The 16529-nt window shown below is 45.8% G+C and overlaps 1 protein-coding gene across 8 annotated transcripts in view; it reads left to right on the top strand.

Annotated features, from left to right (window-relative positions):
- Mprip (myosin phosphatase Rho interacting protein) overlaps positions 1–16529 on the top strand; it is a 134574-nt gene that overhangs the window by 29779 nt on the left and 88266 nt on the right. For 7 of the 8 annotated variants that reach the window (XM_029569089.1, XM_029569087.1, XM_029569090.1 and 4 more), the window contains exons 2-3: positions 4329–4406; positions 6681–6746. In XM_029569089.1, coding sequence (XP_029424949.1) covers positions 4329–4406; positions 6681–6746 — 144 coding nt within the window. The remainder of the gene's footprint in view (positions 1–4328; positions 4407–6680; positions 6747–16529) is intronic. The other variant, XM_029569092.1, reaches the window with a different exon arrangement.

Raw genomic sequence — 16529 nt, forward strand, 5'->3', positions numbered from 1 at the left:
GAAAGAAAGAAAGAAAGAAAGAAAGAAAGAAAGAAAGAAAGAAAGAAAGAAAGGCTAAAGGTTGAAGACTGCCTCCTGGCCCTGTAAGCCCCTCCAGAACCCCGCCTGAGACACAGCTTCTGGTTTCTCCTCTTGCAAGCTAGGGAAGTCTGTGAGGCTGTGGTGCTTTCCTTGAGTTTGGGTCTTTGCAGCCCAACTCTGTCCCAGTAGGGACAACAGACACATCTGCACCTTCTGGCTCATTCAACACCTAGCTAGGAAGTGACTCAGTGTAGCACCGGGTTGTGCACCATCTTCCCCAATCCTTTGTGAGCCAACACCTGGCTATTTGTGGGCCTGCGGTTGTGGATGCTGACTGATGGGTACAAACATAGCAAGCAGCTCTGCTGTGGCTGGGTAGGATTTAGATAGTGGGAGAATAGCAGCAGCTCTTCCTAACTGGTGCAGTGGGAGTTGCTGAAGGCTAAATTGGCTTCCAGCAGCCCCTGCAAGGGTCCTGTAGAAATAAGGGATGCCTACTTCCTTTGTGGCATTTTTGCTTCTGTGAATGGCTTTGTAGGGTCTTGAGACCCTGCCCTACTGGGCCAGCCTGCAGGTTCCTGATACCATCTGGAAATAGGGACCAGATGAACCCTTCAGGAGCTATTGGGCCACCTTGTGCTCCATAGGGCCTGCTCAGCCCTGAGCCTCCAACTTTCTTGCCTGTCTGTCCCACTCCAACTCCTTCCTATGAAACAGTGGATCAGATCACAGCCCTTGGGACCATCTCTGACTGGGGCAAAATCTCCTGAAAACTCAGCCTCCAATCCCTAGCCTTGACTTCCTTTGGGTGGGAAGGAGGACTTGGTTTATACAGATGCTTGCAGATAGTGTGACATAGGAGCAGTCTCCCCAGTGCCAAACATAGGTCTTGGTAAATTACTATTTTGAGACAGTCTTGCTCTGTAGCCTAGCAAATGAGTTTTATTTATTATGTGTGTGTGCGCCCATGCTGCAGCACTTTTGTGTGGAGGACAGAAGACAACTTTTGGATTAAACTTAGGTCATCAAGCTGGGTATGGTGGCATATGCCTTTAATCCCAGCACTTGGGAGACAGAGGCAGGTAGATCTCTGAGATTGAGGCCAGCCGGGGCTACAGGGAGACCCTATCTCAAAAAAAACAAAACAACTACAAACTCCTTAGGTCATCAGGTTTGCATAGTAATCATTTTTAACATCTAAACCATCTCTTCCAGGTTGTTGGGTTTTTTTTGTCTTTTTAAGACAGGGTCTCCCCATAGCCCCAGTTGGCCTGGAACTTACCATGTAGACCAAGCTGGCCTTGAACTCACAGAGATCTGCCTGCCTCTGCCTACCAAGTGCTGGGATTAAAGACATGCGCCACCACGCCTGGCCTTCTTCCAGTTTTTTTTAAAGTAGCTTTATTAAGATAAGATTCATATAACTGAAATGTTTAACGTGCACAACTTGATTTTGGTTAGTTCTGGTTGTCAGCATAGTCACATTAGACCATTCATTGTCCTAAAAGAAACCTTACACTCTTTGCTGTCTGACCAGCCTGGATAGCCAGCCCTAGTTTCAGCTCCAGCTCCAGGCAGCCACTAGGCTGCTCTCTCTCTCTCTTGGGATTTGTCTTTGTGTTTTGGGTACCAGCTTTCCAGTCTGGAGTTCTTGTTCTTATTCTGGGTCTTTTGCTATCCCAGCTGTCTACCAAAGCCCTTCCCTATGCTCTCTTATCAGGATTGGTGACTGACCCAGAAGGTGGGTTCTGGTAGGTCCCTAGTATGCCATGCAAAGTAAGCCTAGGCAGAGGTTTGTTGAATGAATAGTGATGCCAGTGAGGACATGAGCAAGGGTGGCCTGGGTTCTGAGGAATTTTGTACCAGTCATTCAGGTCCCCTTTGTCACTTTCAGGGAAGGTCGTATAGATTTAGCTAACATAATGTCACCCCAAAGCCCTGCAGCCAGAGGCCAAAAGGTAGAATACTGTCAAATTGCTGACAAGACCTCACAGGTAAGGGATGTGTGGTCCACCTGAAATGGAGGCCAAGCAGGGCCAATAGGTTCAGGATACACAGGGTTCAGAGAGTTGTCTGGTCCAGGCTCTGATTTCTCATACTGTGTGTGGGCTTTGGAGTCCTCTTACAATGTGCACAGAGTGGTGTGGGGAGAGACTGAGCATGTTCAGCTCCCCGGAGACTGGTCATGCACAACTAGTGTCTTTTTAGCTCTTGGGCCTTTTGCCAACACCCATTCCTGTATTTCATCAAAGCAAGGCTCTGTCACTCTTCCAGCAGCCTGCCCTTATCCCAGCCCATAGCCCTTTCTACCTACTCAACTCTGGAGAAGCCAGAACTCTTGGGGCCCTTAAGGACCTTGTGCAAAGAAGCCAAGAAATGGGAGGATTCTTGGCTTAGCTTGGAGGCTGTGTGACCTCTAGCAAGCAACTTGCCCTCTCTTGAGTCACAGATTCCACAGCTAAATGGGGTAGTGTGAAGGGGGCCTCCAGTTTTCTGAATGTTGAATAAGAAGCACATTAAGAGCTCCCAGCTCCAACCCACTCCACTCCCACTTTTTCAGAGATCATGTGGCTGCAGCCAAAGGGTTTGGATTTTTTTTCTTGTCACTGCGCCCTCCCCCAAAATGGCAGTAGGTATACTAGCTCAATTTTCCTTTTACCAGCCTCTTTCAACAATTGAGTGTAGCTGCAAAGGTAGAGCCAGAGTGTCAGTCCCACTCTTAGACTCACACTGCACTCCTCCTGTCAGAGTCAGGGGAGTGGGAGATGCTTTAGACAGTAAAAGTATAACAGTGCCTAACATTTGTTATGGTTTTATAGGCCATACATCATGCTCTGTGTTTTTTCCTTATGTAGTGGGGCTTTCTTTTTTTTTTTTTTTTTTTTTTTTTTTTTTTGTCTTTTTGAGACAGGGTCTCCCTGTAGCTCCAGCTGTCCTGGAACTCACTATGTAGATCCAGCTGGCCTTGAACTCACGAAGATCCGCCTGCCTCTGCCTCCCAAGTGCTGGGACTAAAGGCATGCGCCACCACACCTGGCCCTCCTTATGTAGTTTTACTGAGGTATAATTCACATGCCATAAAATTCACCATTTTAAACATGTACAATTCTGTGGGGTTTAGCACATTCATAATACTGTGCAGCCACCTTCAGTATCTCATTCTAGAACATTTTATCACCTCCCAAGGAAACCCTATGCCTTTCCCCTTGTGCCCACCCTACCCCTCGGGGACCATTAATCTGTCTTCTGTGGGTTTGCCTATTCTAGATAGTTCATGTGAATGGAATTCTACAGTATGTAGGCCTTTGTGTCTAAGTTCTTTCAGTTATACACTTGAGGTTCATTGCCTTATGTGTACATTAGAGCCTCTGTCCTTGTCATGCTTCACATGTGGTGGACTACAAGTTGTTCATCCATTTATCAAGCATCCATGGATATTTCAGTTGTTAGCACCTTTGGACATTTGGGAACAATGCTTTCCAGGTGCAGGTTTCCATTTGTACCATTCTCTCAGGTGAATTTTTACCTAGGAGTAGCATTGCTGGGGCTCACAGTAGCTGTATATTCAGCCCTTTTCTGAACTATCAGACTGTTTTCTAGCTGCTCCATTTATCTCCCTATGCTGATTTATTTTGTTGTTGTTTTTTTGAGACATAGTCTCACACTGTAGCCTAGGCTGACCTGGAACTCATGGCTGTCCTCTGCCTCAGCCTCTCACATGCTGGGATTATGGGCATAAGCCATGGTGCCTGGTTTCTGTGCTGGTTTTCACGTGAATTATCTTATCAGTTCTCACAGAAACTTCATGAGGTACAGCTGGAACTGTTCACACCCTGCCTTTCAACAACCTAGTGACTACTTTAAGCCCAGAGGTTTTCTGCTTTTGGCTACCCTTGGCCCCTGGCAAATCTTTGGCCATGCAGAATTTGGTCTCTCTTTCTGATTGATTCTGTTTTCTGTCTTCAGGATGAGGACTTGGGGCTGTATCATTCACACTGTATTCCTGGTGCTTGATAGGACACATTTATTGAATAAAGTACCACACACAACCCCATTTTGGTATGTTGGTAAGGAACTTAGGAGAGGCAACCTTGCTTTTGGGGTTTTCAGATGCTCTCGGGGTTCTGAGTTCTCCTAACACCCCATAAGTTGTAGAATTCCTCCAAATAAGTATCCTAGCATTAGCTCTGAACAGAATACTTAACCCACTGCTGGGGAGTGGGAGATGACTTCTTGTTTATCTGTTTGCCCTGCTCTCTCCTATAGTCTAAGGTTGCTTATGACTTGTCATTCTTTTTCTCCTCTAGGCAAAACCCATTTATGGTGGCTGGCTACTCCTGGCTCCAGATGGTACTGACTTTGACAACCCAGTGCACCGGTCTCGGGTAAGGACACCTGAGTGAATTCTTGGGGTAGGAGGAACCAGACAAAGAAAGGGGCCCATCTAGTAACAAATAGGTGGAATAGGAGAGGGAGACAGGAGATGAACCATGGAACTAGGTGACAGGGTCAGTAGATACCCACATTTGGCCATCTCTGAGATCTCAAAAAGAGTTTGACTTAACACATATCCAGAATTCTTTCTCCAAAATGAGCCACTTTCCTATGGGTATCATCTACTGTGTGGGTTAGCTGGACTCTGAAAACAGTCAAATGGAAAAGACAAAAGAGTAGTTAAAATTGGAACCCCAGGAGTCCTATTTTCAATAATACTAATCTAATACCCAGGTCCTTCAGAGCCAGGACAGTTCCTTCCTGAAATGTTCTCAGTACTGAGTTCTAGTGAAGAGCTGAGGTCTAGAGGCTTGTGCTCTCTTGATAAGCCTTGCATTGATTGCCCTGTCTCCTGATCTGCTGGAGCAAGAGGATGGTTAATACCACATTGTGCTGACCAGAGGCTTGCTATTTATTCCATTGGGCAGCCCCTTGGGGGTTCAGCACTAGTCAGAGCATTCTCTTTCTTTTTCCACATACTCTCTTCCAAGTGTGCTCATATAACTGCTCCAGCCCTGCCCACTACTTGCCTTGGAACCCAGCTTCCTTCTTTTGGTCTCTGCTCGCTCCTCCTCACCTGGGCAGGGCCTTACAAGTTCATACTCTGGCCCACAGACGTGGCATTGTGTCTCAGGTTTTTGTGCTTCCTTCTGGAGTGGGTTTGTATTTCAAAGATAACACAAAGATAACACCTTATAGATGCTTCTGGAAAACAGGTCGCAATAACCTGCTCTGAACCTCCAGCCTGGAAACAGCCCTTGTAAGTCCTCTCTGCATGGCCTTATGAGTCCTCTTCTTGACCCTGGAGGGCCAGCAGTTCCAGCCAGAATGCAGTTCCTAGGGAGCAAGTACCTTTCCTGGTTGTGTAGAACTACCATTTCCAGTTCCTGACAGGAAAGTCATTATTTCAAACTATAATTCTGGACAGGAGAAAGAGGTGTACATTGTAGTTAGTGCTAGTGAAGATTTATACATTATTGGATGTTTTGAAATGTTGAGACTAGAACTTGGGTCCTTTTGAAATCAACCTGAAAAGAGGGGGTATTCAGGAGCCATGCCTATGAGTCATGATTTTTAGGCTCATAGCCTCATGTGGTAGACAAGGCCTCTCATCCAGAAAAGAAGATGTGCACACTTATAGTCCTTTTCATTCCAGTTTTCAGTGGCATTTGACTAGGGTAACAGCCCTGGAGGTCTGGCCTTTGATGGGATTTTGTCAGTTGGCCTTGCTCCTCTTCTCTTTGATTTTTATTAGCTCATTCCTCCACCTCTGTTGGATTCTCCAGGCTTGACTGTCTGCTTCCTGTCCCCTGTGATTGCAAGAGCAACCCTTTTATATCATTTCCCAGCCTTTCTCCGAAGGGGTGCTGTCAATGTCTCTGTATTCTCAGGTTATTCTAGATTTTATAAGATCATTTATCCAATAAATTGCCATGTATTCTGTGAGGGTTCTATGCCAGCCACCCAGAGGACTATAGATAGGTAACCACAGTTTTTGCTCCTGGGGAGCTTCCCAATTTTAAAGACTTCATGGAACATATGAAAGTACAAGTCACAGAGAGCTGGCTCAGCGGTTAAGAGCACTGGCTGCTCTTACAGAAGACCGAGGTTCGATTCCCAGCACTCACATGGTAGCTAACAACTGTCCATAACTCCAGTTTCAGGGGAATCCAATGCCTTCTTCTGACTTCCACAGGCACTGCACGATATGGGTGCACTTACATACATGCAGGTAATACACTCATATATATAAAATAAAAATAATAAATAAAATATCAAAAAAAACCAAAACAAAACAGGTGTGGTGGTGTGTAAGCCTTTAATCCCAGCACTAGGGAGGCAGAGATAAGCAAATCTCTGTGAGTTTGAGGCCAGCCTGGTCTACATAGCAAGTTCTAGGCCAGCTGGAGCTACAGGGCTTTTTGGCTCAAAAAGACCAAAAAAGAATGAAAATACAAGTCACTTGTGATTGGGCTCATTGTCCTGGCCCTGTCTAGCTAATGAATCACTGTACTTCTGTCTGTGGTCCTCCTCCTTCCATCTGCCCCAGAAATGGAAGCCTTGGAGCCAGCATTCCTTAGATTCTGTGTGTCAGACACTGGAACTCTGCCAGCTGAGACCAAGGGCTAGGACCCCTGACCCACCAACTCTGTGCTCTGTTGCAGAAATGGCAGCGACGGTTCTTCATCCTTTATGAGCATGGCCTCTTGCGCTACGCCCTGGATGAGATGGTAAGTGTCCTCACTGTTTCCTGGCCCAGGCCTTCACCAGGTCTCTCAGCTATGGCATTACTGATCACATCGTGTGTGAGTGCAGCCCTCACAGACTTCTGTTTAGTAGGAATCTGGAATGTTTTAAAAGACTTGTAGTAGTACCAGGTAGTAACGAATGTTCTGTAAACCCAGACCTTGTGCTTGAGGTTGTGCTTCTTTAGCGGATGTTGGTGAGAGGAAGCAGTGAGGGAGGAAGTCAGTTCTGTTCTGTTCTGTTCTGTTCTGTTCTGTTCTGTTCTGTTCTGTTCTGTTCTGTTCTGTTCTGTTCTGCTCTGCTCTGCTCTGCTCTGCTCTGCTCTGCTCTGCTCTGCTCTGCTCTGCTCTGCTCTGCTCTGTTCTGTTCTGTTCTGTTCAAGGCTTATAGAAGTTCGGGCTTGGCATTAGGGAAAATGATGTCCTGGATTTCAAAAAAGGTTTATGCAGGTATTGGCCCTGCAGGCCTGAGCAAGGAGAGGCAGGCTCATGTCCTGTACTCCCAAGGTTGCAACTTCCCCCCAGCTCTAATTGTTTTTACTTGTCTTACTGGATCTTGATGCAAGTTGTTTTTAGCTGACATCTGAGGTCTATTGGTCCTGTGGTCAGGGAATGTACAAGCTTCTTCCTGCTGCTTCATGGGTGGGATGAGTGCTTGCTATTCTTGTTCCAGAGGCCACATCCCTAGACCAGCCAGGTGGAATGTTTGACTTTTCTATTTTCACCTATGTCATTTCCTTTTTCTCCAAAGGAGATTGTACTCCCCTGAATGAAGCTCTGGTCACCTCTTCCTGTGCCATTTGAGTGGGCAAGTGTGTGCATGTATGCATTTGTGGGTAGCCTTTGTAAAAGGGGACCATCTGGGAAAGTTTAGTCATGCTGTATCATATGGATTGGTCCAGTTGCTGTACACAGGCTGTTTCTTGTATGATGCTGTGAGACTCTGGAGTATGAGATGACTGTCTCCAGGAACTTTTCAGAGTGTCAGGACGCTAGGATTTGGGAATGATCATTAGCATTCACATGTGCCAAGTGGTCCCTTTTCTGCCTATACTTTGTGGCACAGCCTTTCTCTCCTTTTCTTCTGAGACCATTAATAGACATGATATTGTACCTTTTGCCCTATCTCATGTGCACACACACATTTCCACATTAACTGTCACTTCATTGGTTGCTTCTTAAGACTTCTCTCCCCATCATTTTTGTGATGAGCATGCGAATGTACCACAGAGGGTTTTGCTGAGGAGCCATCCCTAGGCCAACTAGAGGCAAGAGCAGGGAGGCACATATGACATTCTCCCCAGGTCAGGATGCCTGTAGGGCAGACTCCACTCCTCCCTCAGTGTCATTCTGGCTTGGCTGTCACATGGGCAGCAGCCCTAGGATAGGGATTGGGCTCCCATAAGCCCTACTCTTAAGTCTTACAACTGGTTAAGAGTGTAGAAGGAACCTCAAGGGGTCACTGGATTAATATTCCAGTTGAGCTCAGGCCACGAACTATCTGAAAATCAGAGCTTCCTGGAATTCCATGGGTGACTAATGACTATAGTCAGGAATTCTATGCTTAGGTCCCGCTGAAGTCCAGATGAATCCATTATTCTTTTGACTAACTTGCATACAAAGAGGATGGCTGCTGGGCCACCACTGTGCTAGCACCAACAGATAGACTGCTGCTGCACTTGAGAGGGGCTCCTTAGTAATCTAGACTATGAAGCCAGCTCTGCTGACACCTCATGGCCCAGTGTCTCACAGCAGCCTGGATGTGGTCTAGGGCAGAAGTGACTCTATGCTAGGACTCTGAGGAAAGGAAGAAGAAAACCTTGAGGAGGAGACATTGGGGAGATACCCAGGACCAAATGTTTTTGTGCAGAGACCACTTTCTAACACAATGGCCTTAGAGCTGGAAGTCTAACCATGAAGCCAGTTAATGTTTTTCTGCCCATATGTACCTATATGCATCATGGGTACATATGTAGCACCTCTGAACAAAGTGGGACTATTTATACAAATGAAAACGAACAGTGTCAATCGTGTTGAAATGTCTTTAAAGCAGCACTTTAGGTATTGTATTGTATACAGGGGAAGCTTATATAGAGGATAGCTGCAAGGAGGTCATCCAGGTAGAGTTCAGGCAGCTGGAATTAGGTAGAAGCAAGGAAGGAGGCCATTGAAGAAGTCAGGAAGGAGGAAGCATGAGGACTCTTCTTACTAGGACTGATGATTGGGGGGGCCTCACCTGTGTCCTTTGGTCTGCAGCATACCAGGGCTAACCCTTGTGGCCATTCCCCAGGACAAGCAGAGAGTTATGTGCCCAGAAGTACCAACTCAAAGGTCAGTTTTCTAGCACCAGATCTTTATCCTATCTGGATGGACAGGGTCCTGGGGCCTGGAACAGATGTCTCTGTGCCTGCTCCCAAGTGGCTGAACCCCAGCACAGGAGTCTTCCCTGTGTTGTTTTTGCTTGCCTTGAAGAGATGACCATGGTCCTCTGTGGGGTTAGTATGTCTTAAGGATACATGGCAAATGTCCAGTACTATCTTTGATTGTGATAACTAGAGCAGGGATGCTACTGGTATGTCCTGGGGAGAGGTCAGGGATGTACAGGCAGGCCCCACATCAAAGGAGAATCAACTCAAGAGTTTCCTTGGTTCCCAGAAGAAGAAACTGAATGATTTGGTCAGTGGCTTGCTTATATATTTATTTTTAAAACTAAAAATATGCTTGATTTGCTTAATAGCACAGGATACAGGACCCACCTACTCTATTTCCTGGAGGGAATGGGTAGACAGGCCAGAATTGTCCTACAGCCTTACAGGAAGTTGTAGTGGAATAGTTGTGGACTTTTCTTAGTCTTGAGGGATTCTGTGGGATCCCCTGCTCCCCAAAGTAGCAGAGCTACCTCTGTGTACCACCTAGGAAGTACATTGGTATCATTTCCCATGGCATTCTTGAACCAGTGCCTGTGATATGGCTCCATCTGGGTGTTTGAGAACAAAAGCAGCAGCTTTGAGCATCCTGTATCCACCTCTGGACCTGCTATTCTGCTTAGTCCAGCTTCAGCCCTCACTGGTAGCCTGTTCATCTACTCTCTCCAGCTGATTTTCCACACCATTAAGCCTGTAGCGTTTTATGACTGGTATTCTCCCTTAACACTTAGTCACAATTTGTTCCAAGTTTTTATTTGCCTGTTACACATTATTGCTGTATAATATGTTTTCCTTCTTTTAAATGATCTCTTATCAGCCGGATGATGATTTTCCCCAGTGACTGGGGTCTTGATAATTCTTCCTTGCTTTCTGTATTGTATGGGTGGCGTTTGGTGGACCAGACAAAGCAAGTTGGGCCTCACCAACTGTGGGATACATTGCTGTAGAATTTCTAATCTCAGTTTGGGAAGGAGGGGGTATAGGCTGAAGAGAAAGGTAGACTGGGGTGATCGCAGAGATGTCAGGAGTAAGGTGACTTTTAGTGGCTCTTCAGAATGTGGAATGATGTTCAGAAAGCTCTGAGGAATGGTAAGAGAGAGGGGTCTCTTGCTACTTGACTGGGCTGTGGGGATGCAGGTGAATGTCTGAGAGTTACATAGAGTGTGCCCTCAGGAGGGAGGCAGTAGTACTGGCTATGGATGCTTAGGAACCCTGACTGGCTGAATGGCAGACTAGCTGTTCTGACCATTGCCTTTCCAGGCAGCTCTGAAATGGCACTTACTTTTGGGAGTCTCTTTTCCTTTTTTGGGAAATTTTTTTCTCTCTACTCCCACAGTGTAGCTTGAGTGGTGGGTGTGGAGGCAAGGAAAATTTCCCTAAAAAGGAAGAGAAACTTCCAGAGTGTTTGCCGAGGTGAGGTGGGCGCCCGGGTGGCCCACAGACGAGGTGGAGCCTGAGGAGGCTGTCTGGGTCTCCTCCCGTTCAGGAGGGACAAGCAACTTCATTGCTGCATCTTTGCTTTTTGCTCCCTGTGCCTGGATCTTATGGCAACTAAAATAAAACTAAGGGACTTATTGCTTCTGGCCAGAGGCTCTGGGCCTTAGAGTAGGCCTGTTCTCTTCCTTTGCTCTCCTACAAGTTAAGCAAACAGATGGTCAAATGCTTCATTTTTATTGTAATAAAATACAGGTGACATAAAACTTACCATCCAGAGCACGTACTGTACACACATAGCATGTAAGGTAGCAGTGGGAACTCACATTATTGTGCATGAGAGCTCTGTCATCTTCCCTACTGAAAATGTCCCCATTAAGCCTTGACCTTACCTCTTGCTTTCCCACAGACCCATTCTCCTTCCTGTGTCTCAGTCCTATTCCACCAAGAGCCTCATACAAGTTGGTATCTTTTGCCAGAAGTGTTTATGACAGGTGATGGTGAGGATTTTGGAAGTATTCAGGTTTGGGGGTATTTGCATATATATAATGGGATATCTTGAGGCTGGAACCCAAGTCTAAACAGGAAATTGATTTATGTTTCACCTACACCTTGTACCATAGCCTGAAGGTAATTTTTTTAAATATTTATTTATTTTTTGAGACAGAGTCTCCCTGTAGCCCTAGCTGGCATGGGACTTGCTTTGAAGATCAGGCTGGCCTCAATCTCACAAAAATCTGCCTTCCTCTGTCTCCTGAGTGCTTAGACTAAAGGTGTGTGCCACTATACAAAGCTTCTAAAATAATTTTACACTGTTTTTCATGCATATGTGTTTTGACTATGCCCCATCATGAGGTTAGCTGTGGAATTTTCCACAGGTCAAAGCTTGGCTATAGTTTGGAACACTTCAGATCTCAGATTATGTGTAAGTGGATTCTTGCCTGCCCTGTATCTGACATATTTCACTCTGCATATGTCCTTAAGGTTTGCCTGCTGTGTTACAGCATGTGTCAAGGATTCTTTACCCTTTCCCTGTGGTAGGTCCACTGTTCTTGACCCCCTACCTACTCTAAGATGACCTGTGCCTTTCTTTATGAATGTCATAGGGTTGTGAGGCCTGGCCTGCAAGCCAGATGTAGCGCCAAGGACTGCAGCTTTTTAGCTTGTGAATCCCTTAGAGCACCTATCTTCCACAGGAGCTGTGAGGGACTGTTGGGCCATGCTGACTCTGGGCCATGTACTTTTTGGGGGTTGCCTGGCAACCTGTGAGTTTGTTGGTTCCATCAGATACAGAGGCTCATCCATGGTTCATTGTGGATATCTGTATCCTTTGTATAGTGTGATGGCCTTCTGGGGTCCTCAGCAGAGCTGTGCTCTCATTGACTCAGGCTGTTTTAAAGGTGCTTCTTGTAGGAGAACCTAGGAGGTCATTTTGATTTTAGGATTTGTCTACCTTTTTCTGGGCACATTTCTGCTACTATTATGCCAAAACCATGAACAGCACTGCTAGGGTACCTAGACCCTAGGAAAGCTAGGGGGCATTAGCACTGGGATCTCTGCTGTCTTTAGGAACTGGCAGCTGAGGTCTTGTTTCCTCCACAATTGACCTTCTAAACCCTGATTACTCCCAAAGCTGCAGTTTCCCTGTATTAGAACCCCTACTGAGTGAGCTTCTTTAACCTTTGTGACCACTCCATGTGGCTTTTAGGGAGTATGACATTTGAGAATTCTGTTTAAACTGGTTGGTTTCCTCTTGCTCAGAGCTTTGCTGGTCAGGCTGCCTGAGCAGGTGAGAGAAGGGGTCCACTCCTGCCTTGCTTTGGCCTCTCAGCTGTGTCTCAGCCCTTAGTGACCATAGTGGTTCTGAGTTTCATCCCTGGTGAGCAAAGGACATACAGCCCTTAAAAGATCCCTCTTGGAAGTTCAGGCTATGGGAACTCAGGTAAACATGTAATTGAACTCCATAGTAGGATCATGATGAAGACACTGTGAGAGGCAATGGGTATTTGTCTCTTAGGAGGAAAAGGGGGCTCTTCCATTACCTCTGCTCACTGTGGGCTTTGAGCGAGTAACCTGATGTCTAAGCCCTCAGCATGGCTGTTTGTGCACATTTCCTAACATGTTCCCTACATTGACATTGCCCAAAGAATATCATGTCTGTTTCACAGAGACTGAGGTCAAGAGTCCTTGCCAGTAGCCACCCTTGTCCTGGAGGGAGTCAGACTCCCATTTGATGCCTGAAGGTATGCAGCACTAGCCCTGTGTTTTCCCATGCTCATACATGTAATAAAGCTTAATTCATGGGATAGACACAGTAAGAGGTTACTAATAGTTTAAAAAAGAACACTGAAACAGCATACTGTAATACTCTATCCCTCTTGTTCTGTCAAAATAGTTTTTGTCGGGTATGGTGGCCCATGCCTGTCATTCCAGTACTAGAGAGACGGAAGCAGGAAAATTATGAATCTGTGGCCACCTTGGGCCACATATCAAGATCCGCCCCCCCCCCCCAAAAAAAAACAACTCTTTTGCTATCTGGGTCAGTAGACTAGTGTTGTGTCCTCATTGTATTTCTATTAATAGCATACCTGTACACAAGAGGAATGATACTGGCAATTTGAAAGTGCCATAGAGAAGCTAAAAAGTGCTTCCATGATGTGAAAAGAATGTTCTCAATAAAGAAACAAAACCAAATGCTGACATTAAGATTGATTGTAAAAATTAAACTTGGGCGTAGAGCAATGGCTTAGCAGCTGAGAGCAGTGGCTGCTCTTGCAGAGGATCTGGGTTCAGTTCCTAGCACCTACATGGCAGCTTGCAGCTAGGCTCACAACTGTCTGTAACTCCAGTTCCAGGGAATCTGATACCCTCTTCTGGTCTCCATGGGTACTGAACAACACACGTGTTCTTACAATACATACATATATACACACAGGCAAAACATACACATAAAATAAGAATAAATTTTAAAAAAGAATTTAAATTGGTGAGATGGCTCACTAGGTGAAGGCACCTGCCCCTAAGTCTCCAATCTAAATCTAACTTTGATCTTAGGAAAAAACCAATTCTTGCATGTTGTCCTCTGACCACCTGTGCATGCTGTGGTAGCGTGCATGCCTCACACACATTCATGCATACACACAGAATAAATAAAATGTGATACAAATGTTTAGTTTGGTTTTGAATGAAGTAATCTTGTCTTTGAAATGGTGAAGAGAGAAAAACAAATTTGTGCCAGTGTTGCTCCCTGGTTGAAGAAAACAAAACTGTGGACAAGGAGGACCTCTGTATAGGTGAACTCATTAGTACTGGAAACACTTCCTGACTGTTGTTCAGAGGGGTTGGAGGCAGAGGTGCAGTTCAGGGCCATTGGCTGACAAGTGCCACACACTTTTCCTTAAGCTCTAATTTATTGTGATTCATGGGGTGTCACCCATTGAGATGGACTATTTTTGTAGGTCCTTCATTGTGATGCTCTCTAGAAACTGGGACTTGATGCCAAGCCTTCCCTCTTCCCTTCCCCTGCCCTTCATCTTTGTTTGGGAGAGGAATGTGAGACATAGCCCAAGAGATTCTGTAACTCTTTCTTCTTGTTGGTAACTCTGTGAACCAGCCTTTGTTGTTTCTACATATGGAACAACTAGGGGCCCCCAGCAGATGATCATGGGGCTATGGATCAAGATCAGAGCAGTCTCCTTAGGGTGACAGTTAAATAATTTTATTTTTAAAATAAATTTTAAAAAATTTAATTTTCAAAAAAAAAATGATCACTCTGGTTTTGTTTCCCAGTTGAAAGTAGGTAATAAATATTAACTAAATTTAGGGAGAAAAAAAAAAGACAAAAAAAAAAATCCTAAACTGTTTACAAGAAAGGCTTGGAGAGACAATTGACAGGCCTGCCCCGACCTCACCACGGGTGCAGTGTCAGTAACACCCCTTCATGTAGGCCCAGCCATCAAAGCACTTGCTGTCCTATAAGGAATGCCTACACAGAAGTGCAAGACCTCTCCATGCTCCAACAGGCATCCTGGGAACAAGGGCCATAGGATGGAGGGATACACAGCTAGAAGGGACCTAGCCAACTTGCCTCCCTCTTGGCTCTAGTAACCTACCCACATAGTTGACTTAAGCCCTTCCAGATGGCCATGCCTACCCACCTGACTATCCTGTCTGCCTCTCTAATCTCTTGTCTCTTTGAGACTAGGGCTGTCCATGTAAAACTTACAGAGCAAAGGCAGGTACCAGAGTTTTATAACACCGCAACAAAAATTCTCGACACGGGTTACTTGTTTAATTTGTCTGTGTATATGATGTATGTATGAGTGTGCATTAAGTGTGGAAGTCAGAGGACCTTGCCTTCATTTGCCAATTAACTGAATATTCAAGCTAGCAGGTCTATGAGCTTGTGAAGGATTCTCCTGTCTCCATCTCTCATCTCACCACTGCACTGCTAGGATTATAGACATACACACCCAGTCTAGCCTCTTTTTGTTTTTTGGTCTTTTTGAGACAGGGTCTCCCTGTAGCCCCAGCTGTCCTGGAACTGGAACTTGCTGTGTAGACCAGGCTGGCCTTGAATTCACAGAGATCCATCTGCCTCTGTCTCCAGAGTGCTGGGATTAAAGGCATGCACTACCTCTCCTGGCTAGGATCTACCTTTTACCTTTTTCAAGTTTCAGATCATGGTGATCTGGGTGGCCTAGGGTACCCAATGGATTCCTTTCTGCCTTGTGAACCATCCAGTGGCTGTATTTTCCTCTTCAGTTTTGTATATGCTGAAGCAAAGATAGAAAACAGTAGTTAGATGCCTACCTATGCTGGGGTCATAATTAGATCCTCAAATATCCATCTCCTCAGTTTACCTATAGCTTCCCAGAATGGAGGCTTTGGGGCCCCATGGTGCTGTCTGTCCAGTTTTTACTGTCCCACCAGGTCTTATAGTGATGTGGAGGATGGGGGCAGCAGTTCTGTGGCATTGTTGCTAATTTCTGCCAGGGAAGCATAAAGAAGATGGGTTGTGACTAGCACCTAGCCACTCTCTGCAGAGCGTGGGTGGACTTTCCCACAGCAGCCCAGCAGCCAGGCTGTGCCCTGCAGGCTATGATGATGCGCAGTTGTCTCCCTCCTGCACTGAGAGGGGTGCTAAGAAAGCTAGCAGCTCAGAGTAATTGCTAGGAAACTGATTAAGCAGCAGCAGCAGCAGCAGCAGGAGGTTAACAACTGTTGAAAGAGTCATTTTATAGGAGTTCACCACAGAAAGCACTTAGGGTTGAAGAAGCCAAGCCAAGCCAGTGTAGTCAAGAGTGAGCTTGTAACATGCAAGATGGGGCAGCGTGGAGGCTGCCAAAACAGTCTTCTAAGATAACTCCCCTCCCCTTTCCCCTTTTGTGTTTCAAACTGCCCCCCCATGTCCCTTGCCATTGAACCCAACCCACCTGACAATGCTAGTCACCTTAGGCTTTCTGTGAAATAAGTAACGTCTGTCAACACAGTCAGATGAACCTGTTCACTGAGGGTGCCAACTTGAAATAGTGTAGCTAAGCTTACTATCTCAAGGACCTTCTCTATAGCCAGAGAGGCAGAGGAAGACAAAGGGCAGTGCTTTTCATGACAAGGAAAGCTCTCAGGGATCTCAAGGAAAGGGAATCCTTACATTATGCCGTGTGTTCATCTGTGTGGCAGTGTGTTGGAGTCTAACAATGAGGTGTAGGTGTCAAGTCATGCACACAATATGATAGATATGTTCTCTTTAACAGCTGCTATAAATTTAGTGTCTTAGAACAGTATGGATTTATTCTCTTTCAGTTCTAGAGTTTAAGAGTCAGATCAAGGTATAGGTGGCAAGTTCCCGCTGAGGCTCTGCCTTCTGCAGACCTCAGTCACACTGCTTGCTCTTCTCAGCTGTGGT

Source organism: Nannospalax galili, unplaced genomic scaffold (assembly GCF_000622305.1).
Source record: "Nannospalax galili isolate Female #2095 unplaced genomic scaffold, S.galili_v1.0 scaffold441, whole genome shotgun sequence".
NCBI lineage: Eukaryota > Metazoa > Chordata > Mammalia > Rodentia > Spalacidae > Nannospalax > Nannospalax galili.